This window comes from Podarcis bocagei (genome assembly GCF_964188305.1).
Source record: "Podarcis bocagei genome assembly, chromosome: 11".
In the NCBI taxonomy this organism is placed as follows: Eukaryota; Metazoa; Chordata; class Lepidosauria; order Squamata; family Lacertidae; genus Podarcis; species Podarcis bocagei.
Genome location: NC_138136.1, coordinates 14,909,331 through 14,923,178, shown reverse-complemented (window position 1 = coordinate 14,923,178; position 13,848 = coordinate 14,909,331). Strand labels below are relative to the sequence as shown.

The window sequence follows — 13,848 nt, the reverse complement described above, 5'->3', positions numbered from 1 at the left end:
GAGAGGGGGAAATAATTCCCCCCCCTTTATTTCCCCCCCAAAAAACTATGTGCGTCCTATGGGCCGGTGCGTCCTATGGGGTGAAAAATACGGTAAGTAAAATTTGCTTCCATAGTTTAGAAAGTTAGTCATCTCTCTTAGGCCTTCTCTAAACATTTGAGAGATTGTGCCCTGATTCTTAAGATTTCATAGCAGATTTTTTTAGTGATTGTGTAAATATCTACCTTTTATAAGAATATAATGTTGTGATTATTTTTGGGTAATGTTGCTTGCTGTATAATTTTATTGAATTGGATAATGTAATATCTCTTAATGGTGTGAAGGAAGGTAAATTAAATAAGGCACAGCCTTCATCCTGTGGGGAAGGACAGGTTTAGGCACTGTTTGTTTGTTGAATATAGGGATGCCTATATTTCAGTTGTTACATTGCCGTGTAGCAAATTGGTGTGTGCTTGGAAAACAAACATTTCCGCAAACAGCTAATGAAACAAAATCTCAGTGTTTAGTTTACTTGTGATACCTCTAACCTGAGGTGACTCCCTGTCATTTTACTTGCAGCTGATTAGGTGGAAGACTAAATATTATGGACATTATACAAACAGGTTACTATAATATACTTTTTGTAACATTCCTCCCTAACAGCTGAAATCTTTTATGAGAATTTTGGACCAGATTTCCGAGAAGAAGAAACTTTCTTTTCAGTATTTGCTATATTTTTCCCAGCTGCAACAGGCATTCTTGCGGGTGCAAATATCTCAGGTGATCTTGCGGTGAGTGGTTTTTAGTTTTGTTGCGTATTCAGTCAATTTGAACTGTTCCATAGATTCATAATGTTGATGTTTTCCCCCCTCCCAGGATCCTCAATTAGCCATACCTAAAGGGACCTTGTTGGCCATCTTAATTACTACAGTGGTATACATTGGAATTGCAGTATCTGTAGGTAAATAACTAATTTTTACTTATTCATTCTTTGTAGACAACTTGATGTTTTGTATACTGCTGTAGTTCTATGTTGAAATTGATGTTTAGAGCTTTAGACCTGAATTTTTATAGAACCTTCCATTATTTGGCTTTTATTTTTTGAATTTTTACAGGGGGCTGGATTAATGATTTTATAGCATTTTGATATTAAAGCAACATCAAAACATGCCAAAATCACAATGGTTTGAGCGCTTCTCTTCTACCAGTGTGGTGTAGTGGTTAAGAGCGATAGACTCGTAATCTGGGGAACCGGGTTTGGGTCTCCGCTCCTCCACATGCAGCTGCTGGGTGACCTTGGGCTAGCCACACTTCTTTGAAGTCTCTCAGCCCCACTCACCTCACAGAGTGTTTGTTGTGGGGGAGGAAGGGAAAGGAGAATGTTAGCCGCTTTGAGACTCCTTCGGGTAGTGATAAAGCGGGATATCAAATCCAAACTCTTCTTCTTCTACCATGTTACAGAAACAACCACTTAACAAAACAGTTAATTTACAGTTCCTGTATGTTCAGGTCAATCCATCATCAGTTATTGTTTCTTACCCAGAGTGCAGTTCGCATCACAGATTGATGAGCATAAGTGTTTGCATATATATATATGGATGGGGAAGGGGAAAGAGGGTTTGGCAAGATACGTTGCCTGTGCATTCACTCACACCTGAAAAGGGGAACAACAACTAACCAGAATACCAGTGACTGGGCAGGTAAACCAGCAACCAGGCATTTAGTGACAGCATTATAAAAATGGATTTTAGATTTTAAAAATGAAATATTGAAAGTATAAGAAAGCCAGTCCAAAGGTGAGGCAGTGAGGAAAATGTGGCATGTCATTTTATCCAGTAGTGTTGTTCTTTTGTTACTTGAAGTGATCAACAATAACTGCAAATTGAGCACAGACAGATGTTCAGAGTTCAGAGATTACTTTTCCCAAAGACTGGTTGAATTCCAGCATTTTCACTTTTAACTTCTTTCGCTGTCATCTTGTTCGTGCAGGCTACCTAAAGCTTTTTCGGAAAGTGGTATATCAATGGACTTAAAACATTGTAAAAGTCCAATTCTTTCTACTCATGGCATCATGGCAAATATATATATTGTATGCCTTTAGATGTAAAGAGAACTTGTGCTCCAAGGTTTCTTAGTATGGGAGAATCTATTTTGAGAACACAACTTCTAGCATTTTACAAAGTGTGGAAGTCTTCAGCAAGCAAAGATGACAATCTTAAGATCTGAAAGAAAAAGAGAGAATCATCTTAAATTCTTGAGACTGGCTTTGAATTTGTTACATTTCAAGCAATAGGAGCTATCTTGTGTACATATTTTTGTCGTGTCTTTTGGTATAAACTTATGGGGACTCAAATTATGATGAAAGTTGTGATTCTCAAGAGTTTGTGGGCTGAGTAAGATATTTATTACCCCTGTGCTTTTCGGCTCTTCTCTAACAACACAACACTATAGATGAACGCATGGCAAAAAGTCTCCTTGTAGGCTTACTTTGAGGGAAAGTAGATACAGGACTGCAGCACCAACATTTATAATCCAAAAAGAATGAATGCCTTTATTGTTCACCTCTTTGTCAACAGTGCTATAGCTCTAAAATTCATTTTGTGACTAGCCATACTTACTTTTACAATAACTTTGGAGGGTAGAAGTAACTTGATTGAAATTTCAATTTCCATTGGAATATACCAAGGAGAAATATAATGCAGTTTGCTTTAATTGCTTGGAAGGTCACTGCTTCTGTTTCCCTCTGCTCTAGGTGCTTGTGTTGTTCGAGATGCCACTGGGAGCATTAATGACACATTTGTTGGTGAGCTGACAAACTGTACCACTGCAGCTTGTAAGCTTAACTTTGATTTCTCCTCATGTGAAAAAGGAGGGTGTCCTTATGGGCTAATGAACAACTTCCAGGTGAGCGGTGATTTCTAACCCTGAGATGTTCAACTGCAATTAAAATGTTTTATGCACGACTTACAAAATACATGTAGATAAATCTTAATATATTGTAAAATAGGGAGGGATTGATCAGTCTTATTTCTAGTCGGTGCCAACCATGTTCATAATACCTTTTTCCATCCTGTTCACATTAATCTGTGAGGGTTTTTTTAAAAGCACCTGTACAAAGATTGGTATTTAAGTACATATTTTATTGGAGTACATTTAATCTTAAAATAGGTATTTTCATGCATTTTGAGCTGATAACGGCATCACAACAACTGGAGAAGTGCAATATCAAGATAATTACATTCCAGTCTGTGAATGGGTTCAATGTGTGTGAACTAAATCATTTGCAGAGCGCATGAAATAGATTAAAAATAGTGTATCTCCCTCATGTCACTTTGTGTTCACGTGCATATGAGAAAGAGAATGTGTGACTAGTGGTCAAAAGTTTGAAATAGCACATCCCCCCCCCCCCCAAATAGAAGTCTGAAGTCTGAACTTGCAATTTGTCTACAAGAATATGAATTTCACATGTGTAAAGTTCATAATCTCTAGATAAAACTGCTAAGTAGGGTCTGGTATGGTTTCAGAATGGATGGGGGGCACGTGTTGAGATTCCTGCATTGCAGGGGTGGACTAGATGACCCTTCCTTTACAACTCTAGGATTCCTTCTTTTTTCAAAGTGTAAACTATTTTGTATATTTAGAACCATTGTGGCTGAACGACAGGCTTTTGGAATATTTTAGAATGCTTAGTGTAAACACTTAGTGTAAAGACATGTTCCCACTGTCATTTCTGGTCAAACAGAGACCAGAGATGCAGGCTTTTGAAACATATTAAAAATTGCAAAGAAAAGTTTGACAAAGGCAGAAGTAGGGTGCTTGTAGGTCCGGCAAGCAATAATCACTCTTTTAAATTCCCTTTAATTTACTTGGTTGTCAGATTGCATCTGGTCATATTGCCTACTTCATCTCTGTTCTAGATAGTCTGAATTTGACTTCTAAGATCAGTGAAAGTCATAGCCATGATAGTCTTTCATATACTTAAGTATAATAGCTCAGTTAAGATAAAGTACATAGGCCTTAAAGGGCTTTTATCTACTTACTTGGCTGAATCAGGTAACGAGTTTACCTTCTGAGATTATGTCACTTTAAATCAAAAGCAGCTGAAGCAGTTATCAGTGACTACTCTAAAACATTAGTGGGTGCTTTGACAGAAAGATACTGCAAAGAAAGAGGCAATTTATTCAGGAGTAGTCGTGCCAGACTTTATTTAAAAACTGGTATTTGTTTAAAAGCCACAAATCTGGGTTAGCTGCATAGCTGGAACGTGCCAATCAGATTTTCAGTATTTTTAAAACAGAAGTTGGCTTTCTTCAAAGTTGTCAGTTGTGTGCAGAACAGCAGTACTAGTATTATCAGTATCTTGAAAATACAGAGTTTCATTGGAAAATAAACCCCAAACTTGCAGCATGACAGTTCTGCAAAAGCACTCCAGTTCAGAGTAATGTACATAATCTACAAAGCATGGCTGCGATGCAGTTCCACCCACCTCCTTTAATGTGAGGCTTGTGCAGAAACTTCAGTGAAAGGGAGGAAGTTACGCAGTTGCTCTGATTATTGATCATATTTCCCCAAAAAAAACTCATTGGCAGAAGAGATTTCTTCTTCAAAGCCAGTATTTAGCTGTTGCACTACATTCACTATTTACGAGAAGTAGTAAACAATGTCAGAGCTGCCAAAGTTAAGAAATAATGCACATATCATTGTTGCTTGCTTTTATTTTAAAGCATCTATGGTTTCTGGTTGCTGTCCAAAGATTTAAAAGCAACATGGTCCCTGCCTTAAGGATTAGAATACAGAACAATAAAAGATGAGGAAGGAACAAGAACTGAGCAAATTCAGACACTTAACTACAGTGGTGCCTCGCAAGATGAAATTAATTCGTTCCGCGAGTTTTTTCGTCTAGCGAATTTTTCGTCTTGCGAAGCACGGTGTCGGGAGAGTTTTAGAAAAGCTTCAAAAATCACCAAAAACCTCAAAAAAGGCTACCACACCGCGTTCTATGAGTCAAGTCGCAACTGTGTTAACGGTGTTAAGAAAAAGGAAACAAACTTGCAAGACGTTTTCGTCTTGCGAAGCAAGCACATAGGGAAATTCGTCTTGCGAAGCAGCTCAAAAACCGCAAAACCCTTTCGTCTAGCGAGTTTTTCGTCTTGCGAGGCATTCGTCTTGCGGGGCACCACTGTATTCGTAAAGCAATGTTAGTACCTTCTCTGAATGCTCTAATAGTTGTCATAGCATTTGAAAATTGTGCATGCTGTTTCATATTAACACAACGTTTCCACAAAGGTGTTAAAGTGTTTGAACTGCCCTTGTTAAAGTTACATTCTTATTCCAGGTAATGAGCATGGTATCAGGATTTGCACCTCTGATATCAGCTGGTATATTTTCAGCCACCCTTTCTTCAGCATTAGCATCTCTCGTCAGCGCACCTAAAATCTTCCAGGTAAGAATCTTGAGTTGTTTGTAGCAAGCCTGATCAAACTTAAATTTTGGATATATTTTCAAACATTACTTTTCTAAATCCTAAGGGCGTGATGTTTATTCACTGTTTCTCAATATACTGTTGGATTGGTCCCATAGCTAAACTAAGAAATCAAGGCTTTCAAATGTATTCTATTAACACATGTTTTTCAGTTATTTCCCGCAAATCACTGGCTGTTTTTCAGAACTTAAGGCACTCAGTTTCCATATTGAAACCAATTTGATTTAGGCTTGCATAAAGGTAACTAAATTGTAGCAAAGCTGACTTCCACTGTTCACCATCTAACTTTTCCCATGGTACCCAAGACCTCACTGAGTTAGTGATGTCTGCAGTTACTACAGTTTTTATGTTAATTACATTCTTCACATGGCATTGCATTATTCAGATTTGATGCCTTGATTTATATCTATGTGACCATAGTTTAATTGTTAACATCATCTTCTTTTTCTTCTTCTTCTAGGCTTTGTGTAAAGACAATATTTATCCTGGCTTCCTGATGTTTGCTAAAGGTTATGGGAAGAATAACGAGCCTTTACGAGGATATCTGCTGACCTTCTTGATTGCTCTTGGATTCATATTAATTGGTTGGTTAATACACCATTCTAAAAAGAGGGATATTTCTCTGTGGTATAAGTTTATCTGGAGCATCTAATATGGTCTATGTTGTCTAATCCCATGTAATAATTATCTGGTTCACTATGAATAGAGGATACATAACCTGTTTCATGGAGAGGGAATGTACCCCAAACCACTAATGTTGGTGGCTTCTGTTTGGGAAAACTAAGAACATGTGAACCCTGCTGAATTATCCCTATAGTCCAGCATTGTTTCCTAGAGTGGCAAACAAGCTACTATGAAAGGCCACAAGTAAAGCATGAAGGCAGTTAGCCCTTTCTTGCTGTTCTTCCCCAGCAACTGGTGATCAGAGGCATAGTGCCTCTGATTCTGGAAGTAATATATATGCATCATTAATAGTAGCCATTAGTAGCCTTAAATGAATATTTTCTAATCCCTCCCAATGGCGGCCATTGCCATATTTTCTGGAAATGAATTTCCATCGTTTAAGTTATCGCATAATCTTGGAGAGGGACTGCTGAGAGCCCACAATCAAAGCAGCAATTCTGTTCTTATGACAGCTATTTAGTATATAATTTAATATAATTCTCCATTTCTTTTCTTTTTTTTACAGCTGAACTGAATGTAATTGCTCCCATTATTTCCAATTTCTTCTTGGCTTCCTATGCCTTAATTAATTTCTCTGTATTCCATGCTTCTCTTGCAAAGTCTCCAGGTATGAATTTTATATTGCTTCCCTTGATCATTTGAAATCAGTGTTGGTAAAAGCATCTTTTTAAAATGCCTTTAATTTATAATTTAAGTAATTGCACAACATGTTGAACTGGATTTTTTAAAAAAGTGTAACTGTTCAGCTAACTAGATTGTGGATAGCAATCTGCATGAAAGCAACATGAAATTTTACGATATGCACTATGGGTTGGTTTTCCTGCAATGCTAAGCCAAACTATTGCTTAGTGCAAAGACATGAGAACGAAGGTTCCTGGAGAGGAGATTGTGGCTGCTGTGCTCCTCCTCTGAACCTCCTTCCAGTGCTGTGACCCTGGATCTGTGGTTTGTCTGATTCAAAGTGGATGTCTGAACTGAAATTCACTGATCTTTGAAAGTGATTGCATGTTCCAGGTAAATAATAGGAGAATAAGGATAGTAGCAGGCCACTGAAGAAGACTAAATATTGAACCATATCTGACCATTACATTTTTAGTTTTAATTCAGTTAAATTTAGTTCAGTTTTAATTGGCAGTGGCCTATACCTGATAAAGAAGTGCTTTCCTTACATTCCTTTGAACTGTTCATTTTATCTTACAGAATATTATCTGTATGTATACCCATCTATAATTGAGTGTTTTCCCTTAACTCTGTTCCTTTCAACTTGTGTTTTTGCTAAGGGTAGTGAAACTTTTCCTTTGGTTGCTCTCTCCAGACAAACCACAAGCGGTAAGCCCCAGGACAAATTTTGGTAGCTGCTCATGGTTTGTCTGGAGCAAGACAAACTATGAGGCCAGGTTCAGACAATATGCTAAGTCAAGCTATCACTTAGCTCATGAAACAGTACTAAAAACTGAGATATGAAAGCTAGGAGCTAAATGGCACCTTCAAGCTAGGTTATGGTCATAGCAATGGAATGTCTAGGCACACTTTTTTATAAAAAGAATATAAAGCTGAAAGTGAGCTTCAGCAAAAATCTTAGGCTCATTTTTCACATGGTCTAGTCCTCATCTGAAGACTGCAAAAAACCAAAGACATGCTTCACCTGCCTGCCCCCCTAATATTTTTAAGAGGGTCTTAAGAGAGTGGCTGGAAGTGGGGAGGCAGAGAAAGATCCTCCCTTCCTTCCACATGGTAGTTTTAATCTGAAATCTTAGGCAGAGCTCAGAAACTGCTTGCTCTAATGAAATTCCCTGTCTCAAAATCCGCCTGGAACAAAGGGAGTTTCGAATGCTGTCATGAAAGAGTAGCAGTGGGAGGACCCAGAGGTGGAGCTCAGCAGCTGTGATCTCCTCTTCGAAGGCACAGATTTAAGCCATGGTTTAGCTTGGTGTAATGTGCAGACCAAGGCAATGTACCCCTTTTCATCCGTTGCTCTATTTTGTTGGTATTTAATCATGTGCATATCATACACATAACCAGAATGTTGGCAATTTATGTGTGTTTATTCTATTAAAATGCTGGGGGATGTGGGGGTTGTGGATCCACACTGAAGGGGAAGCTTTCTGTTTGTGCTCTTAATTTCTGTGTTTGCTTTTTGAATAGGCTGGCGTCCTGCTTTTAAGTACTACAACATGTGGGTGTCTCTAGTTGGAGCAATACTTTGCTGTATAGTGATGTTTGTCATTAACTGGTGGGCAGCACTCCTCACATATGTCATCGTTCTAGGACTCTACATTTATGTAACTTACAAGAAGCCAGGTGGGTGCATGTCTAGGAGACACTAGGCCAATGACTGGATTTATGGTTTGATTCAATGCTGTTTTTAAACATATTCAGTCTACTTCATATACAGTACATGATTCCCCTCTGTTTCCCTTCAGTGCTATTTAAGAAAAGAAAATTGACTAGGCTCTGTAAATTGTATTAACTTTGTTTAAAAGGTGACAGGGAAAGTGGTAGATATTCAGAATGTGTTTGAGCTTGGTGGCCATTTTCCTTAGGAAACCCTAAATATTTGTGTGACAAAAGTGGGAAAGTACAGTGTCCTTGAAAGAAACACTTTGACAAACTAGAAAAGGAATAGCATTAAGAAATCTATTTTTATACCTTAGTCTTTGATCTGTGTATTCTGACATGAAAGACAGTATTGGTGGTTAGGATTGAGCTGATGAGAAGGCCGGTGGCCTATTACGCCTCTGAAGTGAGCAGTCAGGACTCTACCGACTCACCTACTTTTTCATTGTCATTGCATGTCAGCAAGGGAGGTGTGGAACAAGAGAGGAAAAAACCACCCTCATATGAATCCCACTATATTCATTTAACAGTTTATTTAGGGTTGTTCTGAAGTTACAGTGCACAGAATGCACTTTCCAAGTTCAGCTTACGATGAATTTAGCCCTTAAAGTGCACTGCTCTGTCCAAGGAGTGTGTAGTGTTCTTCACTTGTGTGTCTGTCTCTGTGTGTAAGGGGAGGTTTGCATGTGTAATTGGAACACTGGGGGCAAGGGAGGGGCAGACAAATCTGCGGTGCTATTGCATGTGTCCACCTTTGATGGCTATCTCTAGATCAAGAGATACATCGAGTGCTTTACAAAAAGAAAAAAAGTTTTATTTCCCAAATTGGCTTGCATCTTTAAAATTAGAAGATGAATAAGACCTTTCCAAAGGTTATTCTCATCATTAAAATAAGGGAGGAAGCTAACATGAAGCACTAGATAATATTGGAGGTTTCTGAAATTACAAGTCTGTACTTCTTATGCCACCCCCATAGGCAACCTTGCATGTCTAGGGGTTTTTAGATGAATTAGTGTTGCTCTCAGAATTTGACCACAAAAAAGGTGGTTGGCCCATTCTGAGATAAACATTTTATATGGTTAAAGCTATAGGGTCACTTCAAAAAGTGGTCATGTGAATGCTTAATATTGCATCTGAATTGGCCCTCAGGCAAGTAATAAAAAATAGACAACTTGAATAAGTTGAAGGCTTATTACAAATTCAGAATACAAACAGTTCCTTTAAAGTAGCCCATATTTCCCAAGGCTAACAAATTTCCTCAATAGGGTTTATTTTCAAATATTGCTTGATGTCTTTGTGTGACTTCATAAACTTAATTGCAGTTTTTTAAAACTTGTATAATTGGATGGTGACCTGTTATTGCTTCTATGGGGGGGGCACAAAAATTATTGTACATGCCAAGATCTCAAGCATATAGGAACAGAGAACTTCAGTATTAAAAGTTAATTATGTATGGATTTTATGAACACACTTATATGATGAACCTCAGGGCTTTGCTATAACTGTACAACGTTTTGACTTTACCCCCGAAGATGCATTGCTCCATTGTCTCCCAAGACAGACGGATGCCAACAAGTGCTTCAGTAATAATTAACATTTGTCAGGTTATTAATCAGATCCCTTTTCTAAGGCAAGAGGCACAGCTGTGACCAGAAGTAGTGTGAGAGAGTGTACAAAATTGTTTGATAATTTTCTTGATCTCAAAAGACTCTATATTAAGATCTTGGGTCTTAAATTTGGTGACTTCAAGCAAACCTAATGAAGTTTGCCAAATGTTCAAAATACATTATATTTGACTTTAAAAACACATTGTCACTAAATGCTAACAAAATACTTTAGGGAGCTTTAGCTACCCTCTCCCATTTTAGGAAATAATATTTCCTCCTAAACACTCCAACACTGAAACAACTAGACTTAATCTAGATAACTTGGCTGCTCCCTTCCAAACTGCTTGTGATTTTAGCTCAATTGCCAAGGTAGCAGTACAAATAGTGTCACTAAAATGTCACATTTTGTGTTCATTCTGAAATAAGACTGAGGCACATTTGCCTCAGTTGACCTCTTCTGTCTCAACGAAAAACCGGCATTCTTTTTACAGATGTAAATTGGGGGTCTTCAACTCAAGCCTTGACTTACCTAAATGCATTGCAGCATGCTGTTCGCCTTACTGGTGTGGAAGACCACGTGAAAAACTTCAGGTAAAATCAATAGATGTTTGACAATACAGTTGAACTTTTGAGATACAAGTATAACTATCAGTGAAACAGTGCAGACCGTTGAAATAGAATGTTCTGAAAGTGAGGACCAATTTATAGCTCTTGTCTAGTAAGCACGGAAAGTGGTTTCACACAGTATTTGGTGTATTCTAATCTGCTTGCACTATTGCAGCAACTTTTCTGGAGGCATGCTTTGCAGTAGTAACAGGGCAGAAAGAAGCTTGTCTGTAATGTTTTTTCCTTTGAGCTAATGTTATTCAGCATCAATATCATGGCATCATGAGCTAATTCCCCGATATTTTATGCAGCCAACATTTTTTCCCCCCCCCTTTCCTTTGTCTACTGCCCTTCATCCTAGGATCACAGGGCAATTTACAACAAAAAAGGCAAAAAACCCACATAAGATAGAAACAGAAACAAAAGAAACAGCATTGGTATTTAAGTATCTAGCTTATTAACATATGTGATTGGGTTCCTGTAAGAAATGATTGTACACACCAATTTTTCTCTTTAATCTAAAACTAGGCCACAATGCCTTGTAATGAGTGGTGCTCCAAGCTCACGTCCGGCTTTGCTTCATCTAGTACATGCCTTCACCAAGAATGTAGGATTGATGATCTGCGGTCACATACATATGGTAAGTCTGTGAATAATAATTTTCCTCTTACACCATAGCACTTGGAAAACAATCTATATTTGTGTAATAATAAGTAGTATGCAAGCATACAGATAAAATGATGTGTCAAGAGGAAAAGCTGAGATTGGTTATTGGGGTACGCTTTGGGGAAAGCTGTGGCTATAGAAGAGCGCTGGATTCATAAAAATACCATAATACAAGAAAATACTTGAAACGTAGAAGTATTAGGTTGGGATATTATTGATAATATATTGCCTGCATGTACTGTATTGGCCCGAATATAAGCCACACTCCTCCCCCCAAAAAAAAATTCTGACTGAAAATTCAAATGTGGCTTATATTCGGAGCCGAGCGCCGGTGCCCCCTGTTCAGCGCGGTAGTGCCAGGAGATGGGCACACAGCGCGCTCAGAGCCAGGCACCGGCTTGGGGAGTGGGCTGCCAAGCGCTCCCCGTTCAGGGCGGTAGTGCCGGGAGGCAGGCCACACCCGCAAATAAGCCTTGAATTTCAAAGGTGCGGCTTATAGTCAGCCAAATGCGGTATGTGCATGTATACAGTGGTGCCTCGCAAGACGAAATTAATTCGTTCCGCAAGTTTTTTCTTCTTGCGAGTTTTTCGTCTTGCGAAGCACGGTTTCCCATAGGAATGCATTGAAAATCAATCAGTGTGTTCCTATGGAGACCGTCCGGGGACAGAGGGGAAGATAGCTTCTCCCCGCCGCCCCTTGCTTCAAAAGAGGTCCGGGAACAGCGGGGAAGACCCGCTGTCCCCGGAGCTTGCGGGGCAAGCTTCGTTTTGCGAAGCAAGCCCATAGGGAAATTCGTCTTGCGAGGCAACTCGAAAACGAAAAAACCTTTCGTTTTGCGAGTTTTTTGTCTCGCGAGGCGTTCGTCTTGTGGGGCACCACTGTATATGTATCCGTGGAAGGTGGTGGGTGAATTGCACAAATAATTGATAAGAAGTAAATTGGTAGTGCCCAACAAATACCTAAACTTTAAAGTACTAAATAGGGTCTTTTCTGCAGCAAGCAGCATGAAGATTTAAAATAAAGTGTATCCTCTAATTTGAAAGTAGCAGAATTGAATATTTTTAAAGTTCTGGTTCATTGTCAGGGTACTGATTCTGATATGTTATCTGGCAACTGGTCTAAGCGATAACATGTCATTTGAACTGGCCACACTGAAAGAGCCCATCTATTTTTCTCAGTAAGAAATCCTCACTTAAAGATGTCATCCAAAACTTGCTTCTGTGTCTTTTTAATTGTGTGCTCCCCTCCCCACACTTTTTTCATAGGGCCCTCGCAGGCAGGCCATGAAGGAATTGTCAACAGACCTGGCCAGGTACCAGCGGTGGCTTATTAAAAATAAAATGAAAGCCTTTTATGCTCCAGTGCATGCAGAGGATTTGAGAGATGGTGCGCAATACCTATTGCAGGTAAATGGTCATATAAAGTGAGGAGTTCTGTGCTGCTTCGTGATCTGCTCTGAGCATTGTATTTTTAGCTGCATTGTACACACCACAATTTAATAAATATATAATTCAATTTTGCAAAGTAACAAAGTTGTCCAGTGGAGAAAGGTTGTCAAAAATTGATCACATCCTGGGATTCTAGGTTTGAAAGCAAGGCTAAAGCATTCCAGGCATTGGGAAGTTTTTTTAAAAAAAGTGGAGACCCTGCCCTCTCTAATCCCCGTAGAAAAGCAGGGCTCTTGCAACCCAGTTCTCTGTTAACCTTTTTCCTGTTTGATTGGAGATAATTCTAAAGGTTTCTGACCCTCACAATTCATGGGGTAGAGGTCTTTCATCCTCCCACTGCCATGTGAACCAAGGAGACGTATTAATTGTTGGCATTCGCTTCTTCACCGTTGGGAAAAAATGAGAGGGAAACTTTAAAAAAAAAAAAAGGATTGGGGGAGCATGCTGCTCTAACTTCCTCCTCGCTAATGAGTTTAGTAGGGCTTCGGGTAAAGCAGTTAAACCAGCTTCAATTCCCCACTCCTTGCAGTTGGTTTGCAGCATGAATGCAGTTCTCTATTAGAAAGCAACATAATGGTTTTCACATCAGTAGCAGGCACATGTCCTGTCCAAGGAGATGGGAATACTGGGTTGATAGCTAGACAGCTTGATGGCCCAGATCCTTATGGTGTGGGTGCTGCCAGTCAGGAAAAATCACCAACAGTGAGGGTTTGTAATATTCACGAAGGCACCCAGGTTTTGAGTTAGTGCCCTATAGGGAAGAAGGAAACTGTCACCCAAAGAAAAGAATAGGACTATATTTGCTCGCAAGGCCAGTTTTCTTATCCCAGCCATTTATCTAATGGTAAAGACTACATTCAGATGTAGCCACAGCTGTCATAGGATCTCCAACAGGTCTAGATTATTACTCTATTATTATATTACTAGATAGGGCAGGAAAATGATGTTCTCTCCTACTCATCTCCCCCTGCCACTTTCATCACTAGAATAGAAAGGAAATTCCCATTTTTCATGTAGCTTACCTTTTTTTTACAGACA

At 39.0% G+C, this 13,848-nt stretch overlaps 1 protein-coding gene across 2 annotated transcripts in view; it reads left to right on the top strand.

Moving 5' to 3' along the window:
* Nucleotides 1-13,848, top strand: part of SLC12A2 (solute carrier family 12 member 2) — a 49,696-nt gene that overhangs the window by 25,051 nt on the left and 10,797 nt on the right. For both annotated transcript variants that reach the window (XM_081213573.1, XM_081213572.1), the window contains exons 8-17: nucleotides 643-770; nucleotides 856-940; nucleotides 2,732-2,883; nucleotides 5,315-5,422; nucleotides 5,922-6,045; nucleotides 6,651-6,752; nucleotides 8,291-8,446; nucleotides 10,581-10,680; nucleotides 11,224-11,335; nucleotides 12,628-12,768. In XM_081213573.1, the coding sequence (XP_081069699.1) occupies nucleotides 643-770; nucleotides 856-940; nucleotides 2,732-2,883; nucleotides 5,315-5,422; nucleotides 5,922-6,045; nucleotides 6,651-6,752; nucleotides 8,291-8,446; nucleotides 10,581-10,680; nucleotides 11,224-11,335; nucleotides 12,628-12,768 (1,208 nt within the window). The remainder of the gene's footprint in view (nucleotides 1-642; nucleotides 771-855; nucleotides 941-2,731; nucleotides 2,884-5,314; nucleotides 5,423-5,921; nucleotides 6,046-6,650; nucleotides 6,753-8,290; nucleotides 8,447-10,580; nucleotides 10,681-11,223; nucleotides 11,336-12,627; nucleotides 12,769-13,848) is intronic.